The 16346-nt window shown below is 43.6% G+C and overlaps 1 protein-coding gene across 2 annotated transcripts in view; it reads left to right on the top strand.

The window, feature by feature from the left end:
* The window catches only part of scn5lab (sodium channel, voltage gated, type V-like, alpha b), a 110682-nt gene that overhangs the window by 57935 nt on the left and 36401 nt on the right, over nucleotides 1-16346 (top strand). For both annotated transcript variants that reach the window (XM_076290514.1, XM_076290513.1), the window contains exon 17: nucleotides 15315-15797. In XM_076290514.1, the coding sequence (XP_076146629.1) occupies nucleotides 15315-15797 (483 nt within the window). The remainder of the gene's footprint in view (nucleotides 1-15314; nucleotides 15798-16346) is intronic.

Genomic DNA, 16346 nt, shown 5'->3' with positions numbered 1-16346 from the left:
AGCACATATACTTTGGATAGTATGTAGGCTACTCTACCTGAATGGAGGTAGAAATAGCCAATCGGATTCTGTCACCATGGAACACCATGGCACCATTTGACTTCATAGTCGGAGCAGCACGGCTAGAATCACACTGACAACATTACACAGAATGACAGACATTCAAAAACACAATCTCTCCCTCCCTCTCTCTCTCTCTCTCTCTCTCACACACACACACACACATACATACACACAAACACACACACACACACACACACACACACACACACACACACACACACACACACACACACACACACACACAAACAAACACGGGGTGTAAAGCAGTGGCCTCAAGGCTGAGTGGGGTGAGGGGTTTTCCGTCCTAACTGACACATGAACAGGTGCTGCCACTGATCTGGGCATTGTGGGACTCTGTGGATGGGATGGTGGAAAGAGACAATGATATACGTAGCCACATTGCATAAGCAGCTCAGATGTGTGGCGTTGTTAAAATATTGAACTCTTGACTATTCCTTTCCTACCATGAGCTCATTGGTAAACCAGCTGAAAACTGAGTCAATCACTAACCAGCCCTCGGAATGGTGGAGTACAAAACAAGCACAACATCAAGCTATTGATGTTGTTGCAGTTTGAATAATCACTTCCATAGTTTTAAAAGCCAATGCATGTAAAATATCCGCAAATATTTCAATCTAATTCCACATATTTTAGTTTTGTTCATGTTCAGCGTGAATTTCTCTGACATTAAGGGATGAATGAATTTACACAATATGCATGAAACACGTAACACAGTGTCCTTCCATGCATTATGCATAGCATATATTTTTACCAAAAGAGACCGTAGCCCTGTAGCATGTCCACTAGTCTTCACAGCATCATTCCTTGGCTGCAAAGCATGCCGAACTCGCTGACGTCTTTTGAACGCTCAATTGGCCTCCAGTGAACAGAGAGAGGCATTCAGGGGAGAAAATGTGGTGGCAATCAGCCCTTGCTGAGCCTTCAGCCTGTCTCCTTAGTGGGCCACATCCACTCTGTGTCGCAAGAGTTGCAATTTCCCCAACGAATGTAGCCGCTAATATTATCTTTCTCTGTGGGGGCGCCTCCAGTGGGCTGGGTCAGTTGCTTATGAAACTTGTATATTTTTATTTCTGTACACGTCTTTTTCTCTCTCTCTCTTTCTCTCTCTCCATATGTGACCCTGCTGTCAGAGGGAGGTGGCATATAATTTTGATAAGTTGTGTAATATGGCTGTGCGTGTTGCCTTTTCTGCCCGTGTCTCTTTTAGAACAGTTATTTAAGTGCCTTTATTAGTGTTCTGTGCGTCTTTGACAGGGCCAGGCTTGTAACCGTGTGCACACTGTTAAGCAGAGGGAGTGTAGTCTTCACAGCCTCCTTGAGACCTTTTTGTTGGGCATGTTTGAAATGGCATACTTACATATCATTCTTCTCTGATTTATGGAATAAATGCATAGTTGGTGGTATTGATGTGAATTATGCCGAAAATGTAGTTCATATTCCTAAGTGCTTTACCATACTTTTTGTATTGAGTCTTTGCACCCGGATTATTTCAAAGTCATCCAAATATAGATCTATACGTAACAAGCAGCCCTGTGACATTATTTAGCACAGTACTGAAACCGTAGTTTTTTGTAACTTGCTATATTGTTTATTGTAACACAGTCTCCAAACCAAATTAATGATTCTATCAGTCCTGAGCTGAATGAAATTAAACCAAACTTATTCAAGTCCAACTGAAAAGGATTTGTTGAGCTCAAAAGGTTCACTGTCATTTATATTTATGTGTGGGGGGAAGTAACCGCAATGACCACTGAAATGACTTGGTTTGGATTGAATGTTTCATCCATTCCAGTGAGCCTGAATTGTGCTTTGACTGGACTAAAAACATATCTCAGCTGTGTAATTATTTAATTATTGTGTGTGTGTGTGTGTGTGTGACGTGCGCGCACGTTAGTTTGCTGAGACATGAGTCTTTGCTGGAAGCTTTTGTGTTTGTGTGTCTGTGTTCGTTGTCTTGGTGTGCATTCATCCTCAGTCACTCCTGTCTCTATGAGTTTGAGTGAGTGGATGTTTGCCCTCGGAGACTGGTGTATGTTTGTGTATGTGTGGTATGAGTGGTGTGTGTGTGTGTGTGTGTGTGTGTGTGTGTGCGTGTGTGCGTGTGCATGCGTGTGTGTGTGTCTGTGTGTATGTGGCGTGTGTGTGTGTGTGAGTGTGTGTATGTGTGTGGTCTCAGTCATCACTGCAGATTGGAGCAACATGATGTAGTCCCATGCACCTGTGTGAATAATCAGAATTATTCAAAGCAGGTGGTGGTAACTGGAGAAGGGAAAGTGTTATCAGATAGAGCACCTCGGACCCTCTAAATCTTTCAGGCTTGCACTGGTGGACCCACAAGTGTGTCACAGCCCAGCACTCTCTGAAGGGGTGGACAGAGTCAATATAGACAGATGCAAATGTTATTTGAAGTGATACTTACCTAAAGGAGATGGCCATCTAAAGGTCCTCTATCTTTACCCCATTTCAACACTATTCCCTCTGTATGCCATAGTTTCATACCATTTCAAAGATTTCTGGGAAAATAGTAATACGGTGGAACCTTCAAACTCATTGTTCCAACCAATAACCGACTAGATGGGCGTTTAGGAGAGTTTCAATTGCACTGGAGGGAGGGGGAGGGAGTAGCGAGCTAGCTCTGTGTTTTGTTTTTAACATCAACAGAAGTGACGTTACCCCGCAATCGCTGATACAACCTTTAATGGTTTTACAGAGCTCACAATGATTTCAAGGTTGTGACAATCCATTCAAGGTTGTAAATAATCCATACTGTCTGTCCATCACTGGTATGATGTCGTTGAAATTGCTGAAAAACTAGCAAGGGAATGTGGGAGAAATGAACACCAGCGGGTGATCGTGGAGATGCAGCAGACATGCAGCGTATAGTGTCTGCATGCTCCCACTCACATTCTGTGTGATCCCAAAACAATGTCCGGTTGGGTCTTAGCTACAGTAATAGAGTTTTGTCAGGTTAGACTTGTGTGTGTGCAACAGGATCTAAGGTTTCCTAGGCTTTGACCCCTTCCTTGTCAGTGGTGTGTGTGTGTGTGTGTGTCTGTGTCTGTGTCTGTGTCTGTGTCTGTGTATCTGTGTGTCTGTGTGCTTGTGGGTGCTCAGTTTCTCTTCTGTAATCCAGTTCCCCTTCCCTGCCATTGGTTTTGGAGGTGAACGATGTGACTCTTTAGAATGCAGCTGGGCGCTAATGCCCCGCCATGGCTGTCAGCAGTTAGCACCTTACCGGTGTCAAGTGGGATCCTGGAAAGTTGTGCACCCCTTTCAACCCAAGGGATACTTGCTCTCTCTCTTGGACTTGCACCACAGTAAAGGCCATAGTAACCACTGATACCCCATGTAATTAACACTACAACCCTTTAACCACTTTGGGTGAGATTTACTCTCTATAACACTACAGCATTTTAATTAAATGTCAAGTCTTCAACTTTTGGTTGTGACGCTGACATTTTAAAGGTTATAATACATTTACAGGTCTGCATTAGAACTATGTACATTTGTATGCTAATTCTATCATGGGTGGTCTATTAATGTCCCGACTAAGGTGGACAAATCCTTTTAACCTTTGCTCTAGCCAAGTATGTGGAAACTGTGACCCTACCATGAATGTACAGGGGAAATGTAAGTGTGTGTGGGGTCAGGGGCCACAGACTTAGCCGTCACTCCAACAAGGATTATCAAGCACAGCCAGAACTCTCAGATCACACGACAAACACGTACACATAGAGCTCTTTTCGGTTAACATTATCCAGTCAATACATTTCTTTTCATTAGGAGATAAGATATACTCAGAAATGTCAGTGATACGCTTGAACAATCAAGTTATAGAAAGCCATTTATTCTCCATATCTTTTGTTTTCAACTTCGATGGAAGTCTATCTTAAATTTACATTTACATTTATTAATTTACTTACGCTTTTATCCAAAGCGACTTTCAGTGAAGATGATAATGACAGCCTTCCTCTCTATATAAAAAAGACTTTGGTTTTGCAGCATGAGCACTGTCAGACTATATTAGTGAATTAAACATAAAGGTTTGTTGTGCAGTATACGAGTTCCACTATCAAGAGAGTTGTTCCTCATGTCACAGTTGAAGAGTTCCACTGGCAACAAACAAATTCAGCACCTGTTCCCTCTTACACAGGTAGCCCGTGACTACATTGGTCAGTTGCCTGTGGTGAGCAGGACAGATAATTGTCTATTTTTAGTCAGGAGAACTACTGTAGAGATGAGGTCTTCAGCTTCTGCACATGCATACGTGATTGACGACCACAGCGCCGCCGTACCTGTTCAGATGCCTGCTTGGCTTTCACGAGCGCTCAGCCGACGCAGGAGCGCCGCTTTGTGTGTGAGGGCCAAGAGGAATATCCCAGTGGATTTCTTTGAGCATTCAGTGTGCCTGTGTGTGACCAGGGCCCAGCTTTGGCTGCCTTTGCTTGTGGTGTCTATCACTGTGCATTGTGGGAAAGAGGAGGTCATGGGCTTATCCACACAGATGTAGCCTGGATGCCCATCAGCAGCCAGAGAACGCTCATTAATGAGTAGGGATGAAGAGACTCAGGACTCAGCCCCAGGACTGAAGGGACAGCAGATTCAGACCCTTATTTTTAGACCTCTCAACTTGTCTTTAAGTGTTTGGTTGTGTGTGTGTGTGTGTGTGTGTGTGTGTGTGTGTGTGTGTGCATGTGTGTATGTGTGTGTGTGTGTGTGTGTGTGTGTGTGTGTGTGTGTGTGTGTGTGTGTGTGTGCGTGCATGTGTTTTCTGACCCCAACTATGCATCTGTGGACTCTGACCATATGTCTGTTTGCTGGGTGTTTGTTGTGTATTGGGCCCAAGCAAAAATGCTCCCAAGCAATCTGACCCCCAACTCCCATGTCAGAGCAGACGGTCCTGTGACGTCACTGGTGTGGGATCGCTGGGCCTTAGTTTCATCACAGAGACAGAGAATTTCACATACAAACTCCGGAGCCCCATGAAATCAGGACACAAGTTGGGACTCACACACTCAACACAAACAATGTGTTGAAAATAACACAACTTGTGTTGTTTCTAACACGTTGTTTTTGTTATAATGTGTACCCTCTTGCAACAAATGTGTTGAAAATAATGTACAGATAGGGACAACACAGCTTGTGTTGTTTCTAACACATTCATTTTAAGAGTGCAACCATCTGAAACTGAATGAAAATAAGAATCAGAATCAGTATACTAAATAAATGGTACTTTAGAAGTATGTTAAGTATGTTAAATCACAGTAGGAATTTGTCTCCTTATCTCACTTTTATCTTAATCTTTAGGCAGATTCATTTTATAGTATTTTTAGTCATTCCATACCTACACCCAAAGAATAAAGACATTTGAATAATTGTTTGTAAAGCTTTCTATATAAACACATATTGTATAGTCTTTGGTGATGGCTCGGGGGGATTAAGCTGCACATACTGTACTTCAATCAATCAGACAGTCTTTATTCAGACCAAATTAGCGTCATTAGCTGTGGTTGGCACTTAATGTTTTCTGAAGTGCATTATTTCATTATAAAGGCCTCAAGTGGACTGGAAGAGCTTATGGTTCACTGCTCAGTTTTATTACACTAAGTGTACATGTATCCCCCTCTGTGGTGAAGCCGTGGCTTCAATAACACTTTTCACACCAAACACCACATCTAATTGAGTGTTCGGCTGGACAGAACAAAAAATATACCTGTATTGATCCAGCACTTTTGAGTCAACAACAGTTAGACTTTTCATATCAGGGCTCAAATTCTGGCATGACAGGGACAGTGTCACATGAAAGAGATCCATGCAAGTATGAAAACATTCAGCTTTTTGCCTACAGCAACAGCATACATTGACAGTCCAGGATCACACTGTTCACTGTTCACAGGTCCTTGGTCTAAAAAAGTTTGGGAAACATTGGTCTAGATAAAGCTACAGTATAGTATTGCTGAATCAGTGTAGTGTGGAAAAAAATCTATTTTGTTCATTTGAGGCAGGACATATCCATTTAAATAGATTATCCCATTAATCATGATCAACGGGGAGTGTATTCATTTAATCCTATCTAAGGAGGTGTTTTAAAGGTACAGTCCACGATTCAGAGCCAATGCATTTTTTTGAACTGTACAACCCTTTGTGAAACCTAAACCAAACCACAGACAACATAGATAAGTGATTTTATGCAAAGGAACGGTAGTAATATTTCTGATTCTAGTGTGGAGAACTTATTTAATTTCTGCTCTCAGTGAAATTATGCCTTGGAAACCTGTCCAGCGTGAAAACACGAGGAATCCACCATCTTAAAGTGATTTTCCATCATAATTACAGAAAATTATTAGCCCGGGTTTTCCCATGCTGCCTTACGCACACGATTTTATTCACGCTGCTAGGCAGGCTGGATTCTATGGACTTCGTTTTCACCTCAAATAAGGAACCAATCACAGAACGGAGGGAGGGCAGCAAGACGATGACGACACACTGAAGCCGTTATGAGCTACGTACAGACGCATTTGATAGACATTCGTAGCGCCCAATAAACAGCTCTGGGCATTCGTAAACCACGTTTCAAATACGAGAAAATGAATGTCTAGTTCCCAGACCCCATCTCAATGAGATGAGGTCTGACGTTAGCCAGGCTAGAACATTTTTAAAACGCGTTAACTCAGTATGAATTAAGAATGCATGCTGACTAGCCATATAGAACACTGCAGTGTACATCAGGTTAGCCACATCAAACAAGCTCTTTAAGGAGCTGGAAATAAGTGAATATGACAAGTGCACTCTGCTATGGCTCAGAAGAAGTGTTTTTAAAGCACAGATACAGAATATTGATCATATCTACATCAGTTGTAGAGGTGACAGTAATTGCTTCATCTACAATTTCCAGTAATGCTCATCCAAACACAGGCTTGCAACCTGAATCAGAACTGTTCACATCTATTCAACTGTGACATGAAACAGCTGTGGCTCATTCAGACCCCACGCCCCCACCACCAACAACCCCAAACAAGAGGTGCCACCAGGATGATAGACACCCATTACCGAATTTCAGATATTCTCTATTTACTTGCATAATGTGCTCCATTTTGTTCAAACACTCAAAGCACATAAGCATGCACACTCACAAAGTGTGGCAGGCACAAACACACACACGCGCACACACACACAAACCAGTGCACACACACACACACACACACACACACACATGCACACAGACACAAAACGCACACAAGCGCACACACACACACACACACACACACACACACACACACACACACACACACACACATACACACACACACACACACACACACACACACACACACACACACACACACACAACTTAACTCGAGGAGATGGGGGCTGAGTGGAAGAGGGGGAGGAGGGTACCACCACTCTGCCAACTTCCACGTGCCATCTTCTCTGAACCTCCCCACTCCCATCTCCTCTCTCCCCAAAAACCCTTCCCACATGCCCAAACCCCTGTCCACCGTCAGGCTGCCTGGCTTTGTGCGTTCCCCCTGTGGTGCATACGGATGCCCGGGAGCCCCAAGCTGACTCACCGCCGCTCCTGTGATGGTGTGGGGCCACAGGGCCACCTAATGCAATGAGCACTCATGAGTGACACTGAGCCCTATCAGGCCTGTTTGCATTTCCATCCAGCGCCCGAAGTCCAGCCACATGAAAAAACAACAACAACCACAAACACTCAGACACAGCAATCACAAACGCGGGTGATAGCAGCCAAAGTTGTCATATCCTCATTACCGCTGTTTTAAGTGTGTGATTTTTTTTTTTTCAGTTGAATTACATCACCACATAAAAGCTTATTAAACAATTCCCAGTGCATTCTTTCTATCATGTGATTATATTAATCATGGGATATTCTGGCCTCAGTAAATAAGACAAAGACTAAAGAGCAATTATTTACTTTGTTTTTTGAATAAAATTGGATTAAATCAATTTGGTTCATATCTGAGGAGGTCCAGATTAATCACTATTTTTATGGAATGTGAGTTTTGAGTGCAGTACAGAAAAGCATTCCTTTAAAAAAAAGTCTACAGTGGGTGTTTGAGGAAGACATCTCACAAAGCAACAACCTCTGCGGCGCAATGCAATCAAGTTTGATTATCATTACTCAGAGGTTCTCCCTCTGTGCCCATTCTGGAGAACAGTGTGGCTTCTCATCTGCGGAGCTTGTCTGAGTGTGTGTGGGGGAGTGTGAGAGATGTGTGTTTGTGTGTGTGTGTGTATGTGTGCGTGTGTGTGTGTGTGTGTGTGAGAGAGAGAGAGAGGGAGAGAGAGAGAGAGAGAGAGAGAGAATGTGGGTCTATGTGTGTGTTTGGGGTAGTTAGTCTAGGTGTGTAGGTTGTGTATAAGTCTGTATGAATACACACATGCGTGTCTGTGCAAGTGTCTATGCATATGGGTGTGCAGACCATGTGTGCGTGTGTGGTGTGTGTGTGTGTGTGTGTGTGTGTGTGTGTGTGTGAGTGTGTGCGTGCGCCCGCACGCACATGTACACGGAGGAAACCAACACACCAGCTGCTCAGAGGATCAGGCGCATGGCACTGCAGCACACCAGGGTGCAACTCCCACAGGTTAAATCACATGTAATTACAAAGAGCTGCTCACCCAAGGGAAAGCTGGCACCAGGAAAGACAGAAAGGGGGGAGAGAAAGAAACAGAGAGAGGTCAAGGCAAACAAAGTGATGACATAGTGGATAGAGGGAGCGGAAGAAAGAGAGAGAAAAGGAGAGAGAGAGAGCAGCAGCACCACTGGGAGAGACTGTGTCTGGGGGGATGAATTGCCAGCTGAATAGTGGCCCACCCCATCGCCTCCTCTGATTCACCCAGGGCCCCCCAGGCGCTCGGAACGTACCTAATTTATCTGTTTCCTGCGAGTCCCTGCCTGACCTCCATCTTGCTATTGTGATGCTGGCGCGCTTCTCCACGCGCTCCTGTCTCCCCTCCCTTCCCTTGTTTGTGTCACTCTCGTTCAGCCACACAGAGATGTGGGGGAGCCTCCACTTCATATAATTGATATGAAAAGACAGGCTTTTCATCAGTGTCACTTTGAAGGTCTATCAGTAAAGATGCCCGAGGTCGTCATTTAGACCTTTTCCACAACATTGGTGTGGTTTTCTAAGGTGATATCCTCAAGCTCCCATGTATATTGTTCTGTATGGTCTCTCTCTCTCTCTCTCTCTCTCTCTCTCTCTATATATATATATATATATATATATATATATCTGTGTGTGTGTTTTCCACTTTTCTCTATGGTGCCTCACCCATTGGGCAGGGCTTTCTCACGATTGGTTTTCCAGGGATATTGCTCCGACTGCGGTACCTCGCAGAATCAAAAAAGGCTGAACCAATCGAGCAGCTAATTGGCGCAATTAGCTAAATGGGGTGGGCTCAGGTGGAATGGAGCCCCTGACATTTGCCAGTATTTCACACTAGAAATGGATGAAGGCAGCCATGTTGCTTCCAGCCCCCAGGACCCTGAACTCGAGAATATGGGTGGTGGGCTGCGGTTTTTAATATGTTGATATTGCCTGTGGGGGTCCCAAGGCTGTTGATTGTGGGGTGGGTGTTTGGGTGGGGCAAGAGGGCCATTTCACATATTGAAAAGCGCCCCACTGCTGTAGTCAGGATGTGATTTATGCCTCATATGAGCCTTGACTAGCCAACAGTGAATAGCTTTTATTATTAGAGCTGCTGTTGATGGTGATGGTGTTGGTGGTGATGGTCGCACAGAGAGGCTTGTGCTGGTTATGCTGGTTTTCCCACTTATAGAGATACAGCACTACAACACAACCCTAGTGGTTCTAAAGACCTTAATAGCATACAACACTACCCTAGTGGTTCTTTAGACCTTAATAGCATTCCTAGCCTTCACTTGGCACTGGCATGGGAACACAATCATGGTTCTAAATACAGACCGAGCTGCACTATTGACATACTGTGGAACAGTTCTTATAGATTTGCAGGATTTACTGAATACAGTCCCCATAAATCCCCCTTTATTCTCGCTGTGTTTACTCTCAGCTCTTTATGACGGATACTGCTCACTGTTTACTGTGCATGGATCAGTGCAGATGACATATGGCAGGCCTTCTCAGCTTCAGTATCTCTCAATATGATAACTGTCCCTTCAGGCCCCTGCATACCCTGTCTGTCAGATATGGTTTTGTAGATTTTCTGCATCAACGTCAACTGTAGATGTGTAGCAAATAGTTCTGCAAAAAGGTTTCGTTTGTTTGTTTTACTCAGAAACAGATGTATGGATTTGTTGCTCTCTCGTGACTGACAGCTGTCTGTCTGAATTTGCCACCTTCCAGCATGATGTTGGTCACTCTGCTGCTTTCTGGACATTCATGTGAACAGTCGATGGGTGTGGACCAACTAAACATGTTTTGCATTTGGTGGTATACTTGTAAAAACAACATATAAAAGGCAAACGTGTGATATTCAGTGATATTCAGAGTTATTAGAAAGTATTTTGTGGAAAATAGTTTCAGAACACTGAGTTGTACTCTATTTAAATAATATTTATACTGTATATCTATATTTTCTTGTGAAATATAAATATGACTATGAATACTTTGAGATATCAAGAAAAGAAGGAACATTTATTACGCTTTCATTCAGAGAGTTGTATTTATAGTATCACTTTAGGAGTGCTGTATTGGAAATCAGTGAGTGAGCCTGTGTGTCAGGGTGCTGTCAAGCCCTGTTTTGCACAAGTGAAATAAACACATTGATCCTGTGCTTTCTCTGTCGGTGCACTGGCCAATAGTTCCAGGTCAGCCCAAATGCGCTGAAAGGGATTATGGGTTGCTAGTGCCTACGGCACTGGTTTAGCCAAACGGACCTGACAGTGATGACTGTGGATGTTTATTTGTGGAGCCTGACCCTCCACAAGCCTCACCTCTGCATCCTCAACTCCCAATCAGTTAAAAGCCAATCGAAGTGACCACTGCCATATTCGACAGCAAACACACTGAAAATAGTTGCCCTCCGGTAACTGTTGCCAATGTACACACAAAAACGATGTGTGGCAACTTGTCAGCAGGGTTTCTGGGAATTTTGGCCACAATTATTGACCCAGTAACATAGTTTTCTTTCATCATCATTTTAATCTGACTGTTATGCAATCAGGAAACACATGTGCAATGTCTTTGTTGTGCTTGGAGGTGGCTGCGAGCAGGGTAGGTTTTGCAACGGCTGGCAGAGCACATGCTCAACTCTGTTTTATTGAGCTGCCCTCGGGCGCGAGCTGTCATTACCATGGACACGAAGCAGCTAGCACTGCTAATTAGCATCTATTCATGGGCTAGTTCATCAGTGCTGATGTCAGTGTAGAGTGCTTGTTTTTAATCCCTCACCACAGTAATTCATTTGTCACCTCTGGATTCCACTCCTCCAGTATGACTTGATGGCAGAAGTTTGTATAAATCCTCAATATCTGATAAACCTGACGGCATTTCTGATGATCTATATTTCATATATCTTAACCTTCTGATTTTATAAACAGTTAATCTCTAGGCCTACAGTACATGGTGTACCATATGCTCAAAACAAGGTGTGGTGTTCTGTGAACTGTGAGGCTGAATGAAATTAAATTGAATTGAACGATTGTAAATGTGAGTACTTTTTTGTAACTAAAACTAACAATAAAAAGTCCATATTAGGTGACCTCTATGGTAGCCCGAGGACAGATGACTACCTTACTTTCCAAGCCTCGTCTGGTGAAACTATCTGTCACCATAGTGTGGGAAATGCACGTGGTACAGTAAACATTCTATCACAGGAATGCATGACTGACCACACGTTAGCCAGCTAATCTGACCCTTTTCAAAGACTCTCTGCGCCACACCTGTTGTCATGCAGCTGCCTTTGTCTGTCTGTGACTCAGCCTACAGTCTTGAGAGGTTTGTCCGTTCTGTCCACATGCAACCCTGACCGAGCACTGTCCGCCCTAGATGTACATTTGCAGCCTGTGGGATTGCTAGCTGTCAATCATTTCAGAATAGCTTGCCATACCAAATGTCCCCTGGAAGATTTACTGAACTGTTTTTGACAGTTCATTTTTGAAAAATAAACAGTTTCATTATGAATTTAATTGTCTTTTATTTAATTCTGAATTTAATATTTTTCATTTAGCATTCCCCATAATTGAGGGATAACAGAAAACTCAGTTGTGCTAGCACATTGAAAGTGTATTTGAGAAGAATAATAACTCTTAATGTAACTAATCAAGTGCTCAGTGTCCAATGTCCTGCGAGAAGGTCTCTGGGGCATAGTGAGGGCTGCCTGCCACTCCACCAGTGACATCTGGGAGTCAATTTGGTCAATAGCAGTGTGCAGAATTATTAACCAGCCAGCAAGAGAGCCCACAAATTATTTACCATTTACAGCATAATTAAGTGAACTCAACACGGCTCTGGAAACTGTGATACACAGAGGAAGTGTAACTGGAGTACTGGAGTATTCAGGGAGCTTTGTGGGCCTGTGTGTGTGTGTGTGTGTGTGTGTGTGTGTGTGTGTGTGTGTGTGTGTGTGTGTGTGTGTGTGTGTGTGTGTGTGTGTGTGTGTGTGTGTGTGTGTGTGTGTGTGTGTGTGTGTGTGTGTGTGTGTGTGTGTGTTTGTTTTGCTGTACCTGTTTCATGGTCGAAGTATTGCTTGATTGACTCAGTTATATATCAGCCGCCTGCTAGAGATGTTATGTGCTGTCTAGATCTTTTCAAAGATATCTGTGAGGAGAATACACAAAAGGACATAAGTTAACCTACTGGCTTAATTATTCATATCATTTTGGTGATGATTTTTTTTTTACATAGCCAGATTAATAATTGATGACGTTTTAGCAACTTCTCTGTGCCTCTTGTCTAAAAGTAAAAGATTAGTGTTAGGTGACAGGACAAACTGCTTCACCATACATCAATCTCCGCAAAGCCCCTGAGAGTGGTTCAGGGTCAGACACCTGCCAAGGTTTATCCAAGTAACTCAGTTATGTTAGTGCCAGCCTGCAAAACACAACCAATCATCTCTGTCCTGACGCACAGGCACCCGATCGCCATGTCTCGCTGTCAGGACCTCCCAGAGTCCTGAATGCACAGGGTCAGTAGTTTACAATGACAGACATGAAACCCTTACACTGGTGCTGTTTGTTATTCATTGGAAAGAGCATGTGCACGTAGCTTTGGGAGGGCAGTGTCAGTGTGTGATATTTCAAAGAGCCATGAAACTGCTAATAAGCAAATGCAAAAAAGGGACGGAATATGGTTACCCCTTCCTGTGTAATGAAAAAGGAAGCGGAGATGTCAGTCTTTAACGCCTAGCCTATCTGATTCTGTGTAGATGACTTGATGACAGATGAATGTGTGCTTTAGCTTCCCCACGTTCCACCTTTGTAAAAAAAATACTTTACGTTTTCTAGCTGTATCTACTGTATGTAATTTACCTGATAGAGCAGAATACAGTGAACATAGACATGTCTGTATCACAGACAAGGCTTGCTGTAGCTGGCTAGCATACAGGAGGTGTGTTTACTGTTTGCCTGTGTGAGCACGCATGTGTGTGTGCGCACTCTCTGTATGTAGATGGGATGTATGTGGTTGTGCGGCCGCTGCTTGTTTGACAGATGGGTCCCCATGGTGTTGTGGTGTTGTGTGGTCAGTGCCGAGGGCTCATCAGTGGTCCTGGTTGGGACATCTGTCCATTCATCAACATCCTAAAATAAACTAACATCTTAATCCTAGTGGACACCTCTTTCACACCTCATGGATGCTACATTAATGCCAATGTCATGAAAAAACTCACTTTGATTTAATCAGTTAATTTCAATATAATTCAATATCAATCAATATAATTTGTAGAATTATATTTTAGCTTTGGATTAGAAATAAAAAAACCACTTCTTAAAATCTTTCTGAATTTTTAATTTCTTAAATATTCTGATTAAGCATTCCATGTCAGGTTGTTGACATTGTTTTCAGGTAATCCTACTTTCCACTCTGTCCCTGACTGTTATTTGTTTGGGCTGTATCATTCATTTGCTCTATACGCTGACAAATATTCTTTACGACGGATGCTGTCCCTGCCAACAAACACGACCAAATTCAGAGCGCTGACAAGTTGAACTCCATCCCCATTTTCCAAGCCCTGTTCTCCAGCAGTCTTTGTTATTGATCACCCTCCATAAATGTGCTGCATTATGTCCACCTTGGGCTGCCTCCTCTCCCCCTGTGACACACGAGATGGCCGCAGCACTCATCTATCCACATGGTGACTTGGCAAAGTTGATAAGGTGGTACAAAAGGGCTGGACAATATGACTTGGCGTGACGCCATATAATAAGGGGTCCCCTTTGTTGACCAGGTGGCGCAGGTGACTGAAACAATGTGTTGCCATGACAACGATTCTAGAGCCTACGGATATTTGATAAGGCACCTGCATTTACTTTCGAGGAAAATTAGCTCTTTAATTAAGCACGTATGTGTCTCTCTGTCTTAGTTTTCTTTCCTAGAACAGCAACAGCTAATTGACAAAATTTTCCTCCACTAAATAACAACCATTACATGCTTCATAATATGCTGCTCTGACCATAGGTTATGAAGGGAAGAGAACAAATTGTTATTGTTACATTAATTACTGTAACAACAATTGTTACAGTAATTTGTTTGCTAACCTTCTGAGGTCAACGTGCTGTAATGTTTTAACCCCTGCATTGGTAGTCGTAAGAAAAATAAGTGCAACGTCTTTCTCGTCCATCTGGTGTAAAGATTCAAGCACTAGTGTAGGTGTGGTATAGCCTTGGTGTTAAAAGTTATAGCCACTTGAAATTCAGAGTTGATTTCCGATTCTGAGCATTAGTCCATTGACCTCATGTGTGGGGGTCACTGGGATGACATTTAAAGTGCCCCTTCAGTCACACCTGCTGTTTATATTACATAGCTGGTGTATGTCCAGGCCAGTAATCAGAGCAAAAGTGCCCCTTTCTCTCCAATTTCAAAGGATTCAGTACATTGCAAAATGTTTCCAGTCCAAGATTTGAACTTCCCCCCAGGGATTTGAAGGGTTTTGGAGTTTCATTTAAAAAGTCCCTCGGATTGAATGAATGCTTTACACATACATTTCTCTCTCTCTCTCACTGTCTGTCTCTCTCTCTCTCTCTATCCACTCTCTCTCTCTCTCTCTCTTTCACTGGCCTTTAGGTCCTGAATCTTTTCCTGGCCTTGTTGCTCAGCTCGTTCAGCGCTGACAACCTGTCGGCTCCCGACGAGGACGGCGAGATGAACAACCTGCAGATCGCCATCGCCCGCATCCAACGCGGCATGGGCTGGCTCCGCCGCGCCATCTGCGACTTCTTCAACGGCAATTTCAAGCGGCGGCGACAGAAGGCCAAGGAGGCCAAGGCCATGCTCAAGCTCAAACGCCTCAGCCAGCAGGCACAGTGCCGCGCCGAGGGCAACGGCGCCGCCGCTGCCGTCATCGGCCGCCACGGCGAGCGCTACGCCTCCACGGTGAGCGGCGGCGGGGCTGGGGGCGACGGCGACAGCTACATGACCAACCCCAACCTGACCATCAGTGTGCCCATCGCTCCCGGCGAGTCCGATGTGGACTTCCCGGAGGAGGAGGAAGAGGAGGATGAGCAGAGCGAGAGCTCGGAGGAGGAAGAGGTCGAGGAGACGAAGCAGGTGAGTGAAGAGTGTGTTGTGTGTGAGCCTGGCAGCCGTCTAAATAAGGGGAGTCAGGTGCAGGATTCCTCTGTTATCCATTAGAGAGATATGTCCATTGCATTATGGCTCTCCGTATTACTTTTCTGAATCACAAATATCTTGTGCTGCTGAACTCCAATTAGCCATTGGCAGCTACCAGCCAACTATGTTGTTAGCCTTCTAAACTGGGGTGCATTAGAGACATAATGATGAACTGATGGAGAGTAGAGAAGGGAAAAAATAGATAGAGCAAAAAAACAGGAAGGGGGAAATGCACTTATTTCAATGTTCTGACTTTCATTTAAATTCACACAGCAGAGGCAAATTCCTTATAGATTTCTGCTATATACAGGTAGATACACTTTTCATCTCTGTTTGAAAACAGAAATGGAAATATTCTACTCGTTCTAACTTTAGCTAGGCTACAATATTATTCCTTTAGTATGCAAAACTGTTGATTATGAGAGAGATATTAAATGAGTAAGAATATTATGTGTAAAAATGCACATGAACATGCATACTTAAATA

This window comes from Alosa pseudoharengus, unplaced genomic scaffold, assembly GCF_046254945.1.
Source record: "Alosa pseudoharengus isolate Yale_2024_CS ecotype anadromous, Long Island Sound unplaced genomic scaffold, YU_APseudo_1.1 YU_APseudo_1.1_scf_18, whole genome shotgun sequence".
Lineage (NCBI taxonomy): Eukaryota > Metazoa > Chordata > Actinopteri > Clupeiformes > Clupeidae > Alosa > Alosa pseudoharengus.
This window is presented reverse-complemented; position numbering and strand designations above follow the sequence as displayed.